At 25.1% G+C, this 14,087-nt stretch overlaps 1 protein-coding gene across 5 annotated transcripts in view; it reads left to right on the plus strand.

The window, feature by feature from the left end:
• LOC126742054 (calcitonin gene-related peptide type 1 receptor) overlaps positions 1–14,087 on the plus strand; it is a 106,824-nt gene that overhangs the window by 34,059 nt on the left and 58,678 nt on the right. For all 5 annotated transcript variants that reach the window (XM_050448577.1, XM_050448580.1, XM_050448579.1 and 2 more), the window contains exons 2-3: positions 1,889–2,154; positions 5,451–5,561. In XM_050448577.1, the coding sequence (XP_050304534.1) occupies positions 2,064–2,154; positions 5,451–5,561 (202 nt within the window). In that variant the 5' untranslated portion in view covers positions 1,889–2,063. The remainder of the gene's footprint in view (positions 1–1,888; positions 2,155–5,450; positions 5,562–14,087) is intronic.

Raw genomic sequence — 14,087 nt, forward strand, 5'->3', positions numbered from 1 at the left:
TATAGTTTTATCACTGATTTGCTTGAAATGCGTTATGCTTCTTGATTTTCTTATTTAACCATTTTATTATTTTTCTTCTTCTTAGTTATTTATGTTTATCTTCTTAAAAATAGTTTCCTAAATTTATCAGACTGGAAAAACTAGTTTACGTAGATCTTTTAATTATAAAAATTATTACACTGTGACAATAAAAACGATATAGCTGAACATAGCTTTTAAAAAGAAATAATGATTGTTTTAAATTTTCAGGTAAAATAATTAAAGTTTTGAGATCATAATTTGCGTAGTAAGAAATAATTTGAAGCAAAACAATGAGAAATCACTAAAATCGTTGTTTAAGGGCATTATTTTATAGTTTTATTAACGGTTTCTTTAATATGCGTTAGGTTTCTTGATTTTCCTATTTAACCTTCTTATTGTTTTTCGTCTGTGTTACTTTTTTAAAAATAGATTAAGTTGTAAATCTGTTATCTCATTTATTAATTAAGAGTCAAGTATATTGGGGGATTAAGTAATAGTTATTTATAGGGCAATATTTGAACCAAAGCAATAAGAAACCATCAAAATTGTTGGTTTGAGGGTATTTTTTATAGTTTATTAACGTTTTACTTAAAATGCGTTGCATTTCTTAATTTTTTCTTATTTAATGCGCTTATTGTTTTTTATCTTATTAGTCGTTTAATGTTAATGTCTCTTTTTTTAAAACTAGTTCCTTGAATTTATCAAATTGGAAAAAAATTAGTTTACATAGCTCGTTTAACCAAAAATTATTAAAAATAATACGATTAACTATAGTTTTCTAAAGCAGTATATATCGGCCCATAGCAAAGATTTTGCAGAGTTTTCATATAAAATTTTTACACTCTTAATATAATCTTCAGTACTACAGTAAAAGTTAGGGCAAAGTAATTAGGAACCACCAGAATTGTTGCTTTAAGGGCATTATTTTTTAGTTTTATTAACACTTTACTTTAAGTGCATTAGATTTCTTGATTTTCTTATTTAACCCTGTTGTTGTTTTTCACCTTCTTTATTAAATTTCTGTCTCTTTTTAAAAAATATTTTTCTCAGTTTTCCAAAGATGAAAAAAATTGGTCATGTATATATATTAACACTAAAAAGTTGGCAAAGCTTAGCTATAATAAAATGAACATTTAAAATTTAAACGAAGTTAAAAAATAAAAAAAAATTTAAAACATACGTAATAAATAATTTATTTATTTGTTTATGAGAAATTTTATTTGTCTAACTAATACTATCTAACTTAGAAGGTGGGATGCAGTCCAATGAGTAAAACGTGGAAAAATAAAAAAAAAACAATATTTTGTATTTTTTATTTAGCTTTAAACAAAAAAATAAGTAACAAAATCGTATTTGTCGTAAAATTGTGTAAAAAAATACGTCAATAAAAGAGGTTTTTCAGTAAATTATTTCCTTTTAGTCCAACTAGACTAACGGTTGAATTAATTTTTAAAAAAATCAAAGTTTTAAATAATTTTATAGAAACAAAAAAAATATTTTAAGAAAAAAACTATTAAAATTGTATACTGTACAAAATAGATATAAGAAATTTGAATAAAACGTTGGTTGGAAAAAAAAATCATGAAAAATTTGTTGGAGTTATTTTACCCTTTAAAGCAGAAAAAAATTAATTAATAAAAATTTAAGAAATTTTTTAAATGGTTTAAACCAAAATAAAATATTTTACATAAAAAAAATGAAAGCTAATTTGTCCAAAATATTAAAAATATAAAAAAATACCGACTTTTAATAATTCAATTTTTTTTCATCAGAAAATAACGAAAATGAAACGGACATATTTTAAAAAAAGTACAAATTTTATCATATCACCATAAACCAATTTTTTAAACTATTTTTTCTTTTGCAGGTCTAGCAGCTTTACAGTAAAATTGACCATTTTTCAGTCAATTAGTAGCGTGACCAACAGTTAACAAAACAGTCTGAAAAAAAACATCGAAATTGTGTGTTTTCAGTGACTTTTATAGTGTCAACAAACATGTTGAGTATATAAGTGTAGCTGAAGCCATTTTACAAATTTAAATATGGCTCTACCTTTGGACGAAAACCTCATTATCGAAGAAAGGAAGAAACTTTGTTTCGAGAACGTCTCTGATGAGAATCCTTCCAAGGAAGGTAAGTGAATTAAAAATGTACCGTTTTGGTCCCTTATATTTATTTAATAGCAAAAAATTATAGGATTTTATCACTTTGACCTAATAAATCATTAAAACTCAAAAAGCTTGTTAAGTTTAAAAAACAGCCAGTAAGTCCCAAAAAGCTATTTGCATTATCATGATTGTTTTACAGCAGACCCTTTTCGTAAATCAAACTTTTTCAAACCCCCTCTGACAATAAGGGATTGCTTACTTCTGAGTTTAGTCCCTTCGGTCTTTTTGATATTTAATGGAAAATGAGTGTACTTTAAGTGATTCGAGCCTGTTTTTGCAGTTTACAATTCCCAAGAATTTATTTTCGGCCTGTTTTGTTTATTTGTTGTCGAACATACGTTCGCATTATTGTCTAAAGTTTAAAACTGATTTAATATTAAACTAAATTATTTAACGAATGTGAAACTTGTGATGACAGATGTTGGCGTATACGAACATTGTTTTCAAAATAAACAGCATTAATGACTTAACTTCAAACTTAATATTTTGATATGTTTGGTTGTCTGGCTGTTTCTTATCAGTTTGCTTTTATGTGAATAACCTAGTTTTACTGATATAAAGTTTTAATTGCTTTGAGTATTATTTTTATTAATGCAACTTGGACTCTAGAAACATTTTTGCTTAAAAGGAGCCTTAAATTAGAATTATCCTTTGAATATATGAAACGTGACTTCAAAGTAAAACGGAACATAAGAACATACATGTCATCAATTATAAATTAATGCTATAGGAATTGAATACTTATTTTAGGATGCATAACTTAATTGGATATAACAAATATTTTAATAATTTTTTATTATTTCCAATAAGGTTATATACCTAGACACTGAAGTGTGTAGAGGATTTTTTTAAATTTAAATGAGTATTGTAATGAAAATCACAATGATCTAAGAATTAATGTTTTAAATAAAATAATACACTGAAAAAAAATTTATTAAGGGCAATGGACCTTGAAAGAAAAATGTTTACACAAATCCTACAAAGTCAAATATTTATTTAACATGCATAATTTTATTGGATATTGAAAATATTATATATTTCATTTTCATACATTTTTTAAAGAAATTATTAATTCGAAATTAAATTAAAAGAGATAGAAAGAATATTAAATATTTAAATGCATAACTAAATTGGACGTGAAAATTATATAAATAGTCTTTAGAAAATATGTAAATTTTGATAAATTTTTCAGTAAAATTTCAACAATTTTAATTATTATTATATAACAGAATTAGAAGAAATTACAACAAATGTATCTAAAGCTGAAACCAAATATGTTTAATTATTAAAACAGACCTTGAACGTTATTTACTATTAGTCTTTTTAATATAAATTTTAAAATAAAATAATAAATATATTCTAGTAAATTGAAGCATTTTTGCAAGTTTTTAATTAATCACTTAACGTTTCCCATTAAAAACGTTTTATCAATATTGATATAAGAAGCTAATGGTTTCTGTAATAACCGGCTAACCCGCAATTTATAGCTATTTGTAAAATAAATTATGAAGATAATAAAACCGAAAATGTTTTGTTTTAAAATTAAATCATGCTTATGACCGTTTCAATATTTATTTAGATGGCATAATTGCGTTCCATATTGATATAAATAGCTTTTTCATTCACTTGTTATGCTATCATATCATGTAGCTGATATTAACCTAAAAACCAGAAAGGAACTTTTGAAAAATGCCCCATCAAACCGAGTAATCTGATGATTCATTTTACGATTCGCCTAAGGAAAAATTGCGAAGCAATTATAGCCTTAACCTTATAGCCCCATCGTAAAATATATACTTCGAAGATGTGTGCAATAAAAGATGCATTAACGACTATTACAGGCATAAAACTGGAATAATTATCCCCGTATTGAATGTATGCTTGGAAGTAAGAATAACAATATCAAAGATCATACGTTTAAGGAAACTACAATTAGGTATACCAATAAAATTTAGGATCAAGCAGTCAACTATAAGTGCATAATTTTATGGATATCACCACTATACGTCTACTTTTAAGGTCAATTTATTCATTGGTCTATTGGTATTAACAATTATATAGTTACTTCAAATGCATAATATTCATTGGAAACAATCATTGCTAAATATTTAATAAAATTGAGGTAAAAAATAAGATACTAACAATTTTCCATTAATTCCTGATTGGTAATGAATATTTTGTTTATTCTAAGGATAACCATCCTCAAATAGTTATTGAATACAATTAGAATTACGTACTTTTCTGGTATAGTTTTGGTTTTGGTATATTTATCAACCGTATATGCATACTAAGCAGGTCATCTTGTGAGATTTATTACTAGTTCATAAGGTGATGATGCTTTATTTAAGCGAAACAGTAACCTTTGGGACATAAAAAATATTTTGACACCGAGACTTAGGGTTTTTATTTTTTCTTTATATAGTAAAACAGAAACTATAAAAGAATGTGCTTTAAAAAAACTAAAATATAAAGGAAAGTATAATAAAAAAATGTAGGCAAGTCAAATAGTCAATAATTAATTATGCATAACTTTTCTGGATATTACTACAATATAGGTATTTTTAAAGTCAATTTATTTACTAGTATATGGGAATAAAATTTATTTGCTTTAAGTACATAAAATTCATTGCAAACCATAATTTCTAAATATTTAATTCATTCCAAGCAAAAAATCTGCCATATCTCAGATTTCATTGATTCCGATTGGTAATAACTATTTTATTGATTTCAGAGTACTTATAATCAAATATTCTTTGGATGCAATTAGCATTGTTTTCTGGTTATTAAGAACTTCAATCACAACAAAAATTTAATTAAATTTATAGTAAACCAAATACACAGTATTCCAAACAAGTATTCCAAAGTGATTTTGAATTCTTAATTTTATATGTAGTAATAAAATGAGTTTATTTAAGAACGTACATTTTAAGAAGCTAAGCATTAAGTAAAACAAATTAAATGCTTAATTAAGAAGCTGAGAAGTATTTTTGTAATGCATAACTTTATTGGATATGGCCACCATATTTTTCCCTTAAGTTTTTTATATTTTCTGATTGGAATTCACGAGTGGAAAAAACCCAAAAATCTAAATATTTATTTCATTAAATGTATGCTACTTTTCTGGATACTACTTATTTATTAGAGGTTTTAAAATTCAGACATCAATTTACATTTAAATGCATAACCTAATTGGGTACAATGAACAAATGTTTATTAAACGTAGCAAATGGAGATCCATCCATTAATTACTATTTGTTTTAGGTCTGTTTTGTCCGACATTTTTTGACGGATGGTCGTGCTGGCCAGAGACACCCGCAGGGAAAATTGCCAATCAATCCTGTCCCGATTTTATCGCCGGATTTGAAAAAACAAGTAAGAAAAGCAAATTTATTTATTTATGAATGTCTTTATTTGTCAACGCCTTTCAACGCAAAAAAATTTTATTTAAAGTTTTTAAAACAAGGAATCTTAATAATAAAGACCCGCTGGGAAGGATAAAACGGAAATTTAAATAATTAAGTGATTTTTAAGTGAACTTTTAGGCATTTTTATTCTAGGGCCCTTCGGGAGAAAAATATGAGAGTCACCTAATTTAATTTTTAGATTTCTTTGCGACGTGACGCTTAGCATTAAAATTAGCTTTTCGAAAATAGGAATTATTAATGGATCCACCTTTTTAGTTTGTTTAGCCTGAAAAAGAGGATAAATTTCATGTTATCCGCATACGTACGTGCAAATTAGCACTTTCCTGTATAGTATGCCAAACTGTGGCCATCACCATTAACGTCAATAGCACCGAGTGATAATTCATGCAGCCGAACCCAATTCCATTCGCCACCAAATTATTAGAGACCGTTGTAGTTCATAGACGATAAATTTCGATGTCTAAACTGGAACTACTACTACTACGACTGCTGATATATACGTTCGGTTTGCTGTAAAATTTCTGAATTTAAAATGGCCTGAATTTGCTGAAATTTTAAGTATTTTGCCATTGTAAAAGTCTTTGTGGGAACGATTGGGGTGACTATCATTTCGCCCTTAAAAATTACCTACTTTTAAATCTGTAAGAAAAACTAAATATATATTTCATTGATTTAATGTTGATGATCACAATCAAATTTAATTTATTCGATTTATTTTAGAATTTTATTTATTCACGATATTCATGTAGTTCAAAACTTCTATAAAGACGACTCTTATTAAGTATTCCAGAAATCAAATTAATTATTACCTTTTATAATTCATAATAATTTATAATCAATTTAATGCTGTTAACGGTTTATTAAATATGTAACAATAAACTAACATTAATACTTATATAAAATAATTATTTGAATTATTGATGGACGCAGCAGACACATCAATTGATTTCAGAAACCGAATTATTGGTTTTTGTCAATAATTAAGAATAACTATTTAATTGATTCCAGGCATATACAAGCGAAATTAAAATTAATTGTTTTTAATTAATTAGCATATTTAGTTCTTAATTAATTTCAATATGCCTTGTATATTAATTTTCTACTTATTCCCATTATAATAAAAGTATATAATTTATGATGTTTTATATATATTTAAAATTATAATGGCTAATTTTTACTGAATTTCAGATAATAAGTATTTATACGATTTTTTTACAGTTTCATGATATAAAGGTGACAATAATGAATAATAAATATAACAAAAATGACAACTATTAGATCATTTATTTCAATAAACTAATTATTGATAGATGTAGAAGTCACATTGGAATTGTCTTCAGGTTTATTTAAGATTTTGATTTATTGATTTTTGACGATAGCTGACAATGAAACTTTTAATATTTCTAATTATTAAAAAATATTTTGAATTATTTTTGATGTGCCTTCTAATTGATCTTGTTATTATTGTCTATTTAAAATTAATTAACTTATTACAAGATGAAAATAATTGCTAATAAATATAATCAAAATCACAATTAATAAATCATTTATTTTCCTTCATTACTCTATTTAAAATAGTTATTAGTTCTTATTATGGGTAAATATAAAGCACATCAAAATTTATTGATTTCAGACTTTGAACTGTTATTCTTGGCCATATTTGATAATAAATATTTAATCAATTCTAGGCCTATAGAAGCATATTTATCACAGTTTTTTTTATTAGTTTCATTTAAGTATCTAATAAACTCCAGATAGATAAATCTTATACACAATTAATTTACTGAAGTAAGAATTGTTTTATTCATTTTAAGTAGGTAACTCACTGCAGGCATCAAATGATTAACATTTAATCAATTCTGTTTGGAATTTTTATTGATTTTAGACCGCTGACAGAGATATGAAAACTATTGACAGAAATTAATACTTTCAGGTTGATTGATTGGAATTCAAAATAGTCAAAACCATAAAAATAATTTTATAGATCTTAAGAAATTACTTTGTAATTATTGTTAACAAACCTTCAACAAATTACAAACAAAAAACCTAAAATTTTATTAATTCCTGGTTGATGATTTTATTGATTTTAGGCCCGCGGTAGTATAAAACTATTAGCAAAATAAATTAAAACTATAATTAATTATTTAATTTCAGCTCAATAATGGCTAACTAAAATCACAATAATTATTTTATTTATTTCGATTAATTCCGCTTGTATTTACCCATTTATAGTAATAAATCTGTAATTAATTCCAGATAAAACTAATAAATTAGCATAAATATCTGTATGAAATAATTAATATTTTATTGGTCTGTTATATTAATGTTATTGATTTTAGGCTCACATTTGATCACTCATTTATAGTAGTAAATTTTTTATCAATTTTTTAAGCAAATACGACCGTGTTTGCTTAAAATATGTTCTAAGTCATAACAACTCTTTTATTAAATATTGAGTAATAACTATTAGGTTATTGGGTATAATTAAAAAAAATATATTTTAGTCACTTTTAGGCCAACTATGTTTAAAGCCTGTTTAAATAATAGCTATTAACAAGATTTTTATAACACTAAACCGCTGTTTTTATTACTTTCGATCAACTGATGTCCTTTAGCTAACCAATAAAAGTTTTATCTTAAAGTGGTATTTCCTGAGTAAAACTAGCGAAAACCTTGTAAGAAAAGTCATAATATTTATTAACAATTTCCTTTACAGTGCCGTGACTTCATAACCTTGATATTGGAGTTTTAACGAGAAACCGTAAAATCTCCTTTTATTAAATCTCCTGCTCTGCCAGAGAGATTTCGCCTCAGAGATTTGACCATATGAAAATATAAAGTTTTCCGGGAAATTTTAAATTTTCTTGGTCCAAAAGTATATTGGTTTTAGGTTAGGGCCATACTCTTTTTTTAATAATAAATGTTTTATTTTCAGCAAGTAGTAGACGTATGTAGAGACGAGTAAACGCTTATTAAATTTTACCTCTAAGAGTTTTTATTTTTTTTAAGGTAGATACGAAAAAGTTTAATGCAAAACGGAATTAGTTTTGCAGTCAGTGATGCCCGAGAAAAATTAAATTTAACTTTGTTTAGAGCAAACAAGCTGAAAATTTCGAAAAGTTTGTTATAATGTAAGTTACTTTTTTAGAAAATGTGTCTGGCAAGTCATATAAAGAAAGACAGAATTTAAATGGAATTTCTCGGAGTGTTTCTAAATTTTCGGTCACGAAAATTTCCTTTTTATTTATTACATGTCAGTTATACTGCTCGTGTAAGGTTTACCTAAAATAGATGACTACAATATGTTTTGCTTGTATATTATGACATGTAACATAGGTAAAGCTCACGTTAATCTGATGATCTTAATTGAAGTTTGAGAAAGGTTAGCACACAAGAAACAACAATTATATATTATGTATGGCAATGGGAGTTAGGAAAATGAATAAACGAGTTTAATAAATTATTACGTCCTATAAAGCTTTATAAGAGTTTGGAATGGAATTGAATTAGTTATTTCTATTGAATAAACATATTTCAATGAATTTATGCATAACTTAAACAGATATGACATTTAATTTATATAAAGGAAATATAAACTTGTTATGGTTTTAAAATAGGTCTGTGTGAATAGTATAAACAAGTCAGAAATTTAAGAAAAAATAGCAAATTTTGAATTAACAAGAAATATAAAGTTACACAAACTAATTAAAATAGTTTAAAAAAATAAGCATAACTTAAATGGACATGATAACAATTTTATATTAAAAACGTTGAAACTTAATTTTTGTTAAATAATAACTAAGCCTAACGAATAGCATTTTAGAAATTTAAAGCGAAGTAAATTTTTGATAAACAAAATGCAGTAAATATGAAATTGCAAAAATTATCTAAATAAATAAAAAATATTATAACGAAATAGGCATAACTCAAATAGATATTATTGCTATTTTGTATGAAAAAATAAACATTTTAAGTTTAAAAAAATATGAAAAATTATAAGTCGAACTAAGGCCGTAGATTATAATATGGTGTAAATATAAAATTTAAAAATAAAATTTAAAAAGTATTATAATAAAAAGAGAAAAAAGGTGTGATTGAATGTGCATAACTCAAATATACTGGTTTCCATTTTATATAAGAAAATATTCAAATTAATTTTTATTTTACGTCAATATAATGTAGTGAAAATATAACAGAAATTAACAATTTTATTTTTAAATAAGATGCAAAAAATATAAATATAAAAATTAACTAAATCCATAATCTTTATCTGATTGTAACTTTTTGAAAATAAAACGCAACTTCAAAATTTTCATAAAAATGTTTATTTAGTTCATAAATATTGAAGAAATTTAAAGAAAAGAGTAAATCTTCTATAAATTATTATTTTTATTAAAACATACAAAAATATATAAAAAACTAGCATGCATAACTTAAGTGGACATGATTGTTACTTTATTAAAAAAAAAATGCAACCCAAATTTAAAAAACATATAAACTAAGCTTATAAGAACAGTATAAACATCATTAGAAATTTAAAGAACTACTGGAGATCGCTATTTTATGTTAAAAAAATTTAATTATTTTTTTTTAAGTTTATAAATATGGTACGAATATAACAGAAATAAAAATGTGTCTGTTTAAATTTATTTATTTTTTATATATAAATTTACAAAAATGAATTAATTAAATATAGATAAATTAGAAAAAAATATGCATAACTTAAATGAACATGATGGCAATTTAAAAAAATAAATTGCAATACATATGAAACTACCAGAACTAATTAATTATTAAATAGCAAAAGAAATACATTCAATACATAAATTAAATGTACACTTTTGCCATTTGTATATTGCCATACTAGTCAGGCATAAAAACCTCTTTTTTTAATTAAAATAAGGGCACGAAAATGGAATAAATGGAACAGAAATTGAATAAAAAACAGAGTCTGCTGGAAAAGCTCTACCACTGAACTTTTGACCTTTAAAAACTTAGGTAAGACTCTAGGATGATTTGCGAAAATATTTACAAATCGTAGACTTAGTAGATATAACGTTAACTTATAAATACAATTTAAAATTTTCTTTTTATTAAAGACATTTTCATTTCATACATATACAAGGAAAAGCCCCATTTTAAAAATTATTTTTATATATACTTTATCGCCCACAGTTATGGCACTTTCAAGTTTCGTGACACAATGGAAAAATTACATAGAGTAACTTGAAGACGTGGAAATACATCGCACAATAGATTCCGCCCCGGATACGACTTGAAAGCTTTTTTAAAGGCCAAATTACTTACTATGTATGAGCGTTAGATATGTGACAATGTGGCGGAAGTGGGTTGGAAATGGGTTTATTGGTGTCATAAAAATGATAGAGATTGATTGGGTCTATAATTGCGAGCCAATATTTGGTCCAAATTGGAAGAAAAAAAAAGGATAAATCGTATGAAGTATCTACAAAGCTTACTTTTATAAATCTCTTTAAATTTATTATTGTGAAATATTGTATGCCGCAAATAGGTTTTTTAGCTCTTGTATCCCAAAATAAATAAAACTCTTTGTTTGAACGGACCCGTAACACTTTTTACAGCTTCTTGATCCCCGTTGAGAAAAAAATATATTTCGTAAAATCTACGTGGGAACAGAAAGGTAAATGAGCGGTAATTTTCTTGAAATTTATTGCTGTATTATAAAGATTTTTCATGCAAAATTTATTACCGTTAAGGGAGTAAAAAATTTATTGTAGTAGGAGCAAACAATCTGAAGTTACGGCTATTTAAGGCAAATATAAACCATTTTATATTTAAATGCATAATTTATAAGGATATAACCCCTCAATATATAAAATTAATTCGTCGAGAGAAATTCGTCGCTATTGAAATGAGAAAGATAAAACAATAAAATTTCCACCAGAAGGAGAGCAATCAGAACCAGATGTTAAAATATTTTGGTACGAAATAAAAAAACCGGAAAGGACAAATGATTCATTATACAGCAGAATTAAGTTCACCTTATAACAGAATGCAAAGATTTTTATTTCTAACTAAGGTTAGAAACAGTTTCAGCTCATATTCTAGACTCCATATTGGACGTGATGAATGTAAATTTATAAGAGTTATTTAATTAAAGCAAAAAATATTGTTTAAATTTGGAAAATGAGTTCTAGGTATTAATCAAAAAAACTATATATACTTAAGACTTTATAAAAATTAAAGTGTCTTACCTTTTGTTGTTTTTGCATGTCTCTAAAAAACTAACTTAAAATAATTAAATATAATTCTGTGATAAATTTAACAGGTTTTCATAAATAATTTTTCTGAGTTAAATATATATTATTTGAGTTAATATTTTATTTGAGTTAAATATATATCACAGTAGCTTAATTCGACATTTTAAATGTATATCATTGAAACCTTAAAAAATAAGAGGTTTCATGTAAAAGTATGTTCTTTTTGTCTTAATTTTTTTCAAATAGCGATTATTTTAATTTTACCGGAAGTAGTTTAAAAGAATAATCAAAATGATAATAAATCTATGCACGTGGCTTTTTTTAAATTGTGTAATAATATAATAAAAAAAATAAATATAATAAAATATGGTAATAACAATCGACGTACTTGAAATATAAATAACAAGAGACGAAGTATTGATAATATTTGAGTACGCTATATTTTGAATATAGTATTAATATAATTTGAAGTAACATATATTTTTATTTAAAAAAAATTATATTGCAAATTATTAAGACAAATCTGAAAAAATAGATATTTTTCAGATTTCTTTCAAAAATTTGAATAAAATGAAATAAAAGGTATAAAAAGTGAAAAATTTAAAAGCTATTAATAACATTTAAAATATTATAAAATAATAAGAGAATTTTAATTTTTTGAATTTTTTAAAATGAAATTGGAATTAGCATGGATCTATAACCAAATATTGAATTTTTAAAGAGAAGTGAAATTAAACACGTTTTTAACAGTAAGAAGGTTTAAACAGTAGAAAATTTAGATTTTTTGGAAAAATTAAAAATATATTAAATCAAGTTTTTATTTTAATTTTTTTATAAATACTTTAATCAATTTTTGAAAAAAAAATATTTTAAAAGAATTGGTGCTTATATGTTATATATATTTTAATATTATCTGCTGAATATCATATATATTTCGTATACAGTCAACTCATATCTGATAATCTTAAGAAAAAGGGAAAGTGTGAATTTTCCAGCAAAATTCAATTATAATAAGAATATTGAAACCTTGAACCGTTTTATAAATTTACGCACATAAATAATTTCCAAAACACATTTTTATTTAAAAAAAGTAATGTTTAACAACGTTCTTCCAGTGGTTTCGTCGGTTACCCTGAACCTGGTTGTAGAGCACTATTGGATACTTTAAAAAATGGTCATTTTATTTCTACTGCTTTTGCCAAGGCATTTGACAGAGTTGCTAATAATCTCTCTTATAAGGAAATCCTAAATGATGGCAACATTTAGGATTTACTAATAAGAGATGGCAACATTATTTGCAAATCAGTATGATAAATATTTTTCTTAGGCTTCTATTATAGACTTTTTTGAAGAAAAAGTGAACTTTAACTTTTTCTTCAAAAAAGTCAATGAAGCGCTGAAAAAAATGAAAAAGGAATTAAGTCCAGGTTCAAACAGAATACATACAATCATCCTTTAAAACTGTATTGAAACGCTCAGTCCAGTGCTAGCTGAAGTGATGCAAAAGTGTATACATAAATAGAAAATTACCATTCAATCGATGTTGAAATCCTCTTAAATACATGAAAAAGATAGTTGCCCAAGAATTAAACAATTTTTTCCAGAGAATATGCCACTATCCGGAATAAATTTATATCCACTAGCTCTACAACAATAAATTTATAAGAATGTCTAAATGATAAAAATTGTAATAGTAGTCAACCAACAGACGTTATTTACTTGGACTACGAAAAGGCATTTGACAAAGTGGCACACAACTTCTTATTAATTAAAGTCGGACTTCTTGGAAACTTACTGATCATAATTGGTGATATGCTAAGAAAGAGATACAACTAAGTAAAAGTGAAATAAATAATGTCAGTAATCCGTTATCCAGGGTTCGACGTAGGGATCATGATAGTTCAAATATCCTGTACCTTATTGACCTTTTAGATCTCATAGACGTAACGGACAGTAGAATATGCATGGTCTATCTAATCTGAAAAAACTGTATTTATCACAAACATAAATGCTTCCAAGAACTGTCTTGATAGTGATCTTAAAAATAGTGAAGAAATTATCACAGCAATAGCTTTATGGGTTTTACCGCCTATTTGCTATTACTGAATTACTGAATTAAAATCAAATAGTTCCTTACCCAATTTAAGAGAAGTACATTATTTAGCTTTTTAAATATTGCATCTTAATGCATAATTTTACTGGACATGATGCTCCAATATTAGAATGTAACTTTT

Source organism: Anthonomus grandis, chromosome 11, assembly GCF_022605725.1.
Source record: "Anthonomus grandis grandis chromosome 11, icAntGran1.3, whole genome shotgun sequence".
NCBI classification, from domain to species: domain Eukaryota; kingdom Metazoa; phylum Arthropoda; class Insecta; order Coleoptera; family Curculionidae; genus Anthonomus; species Anthonomus grandis.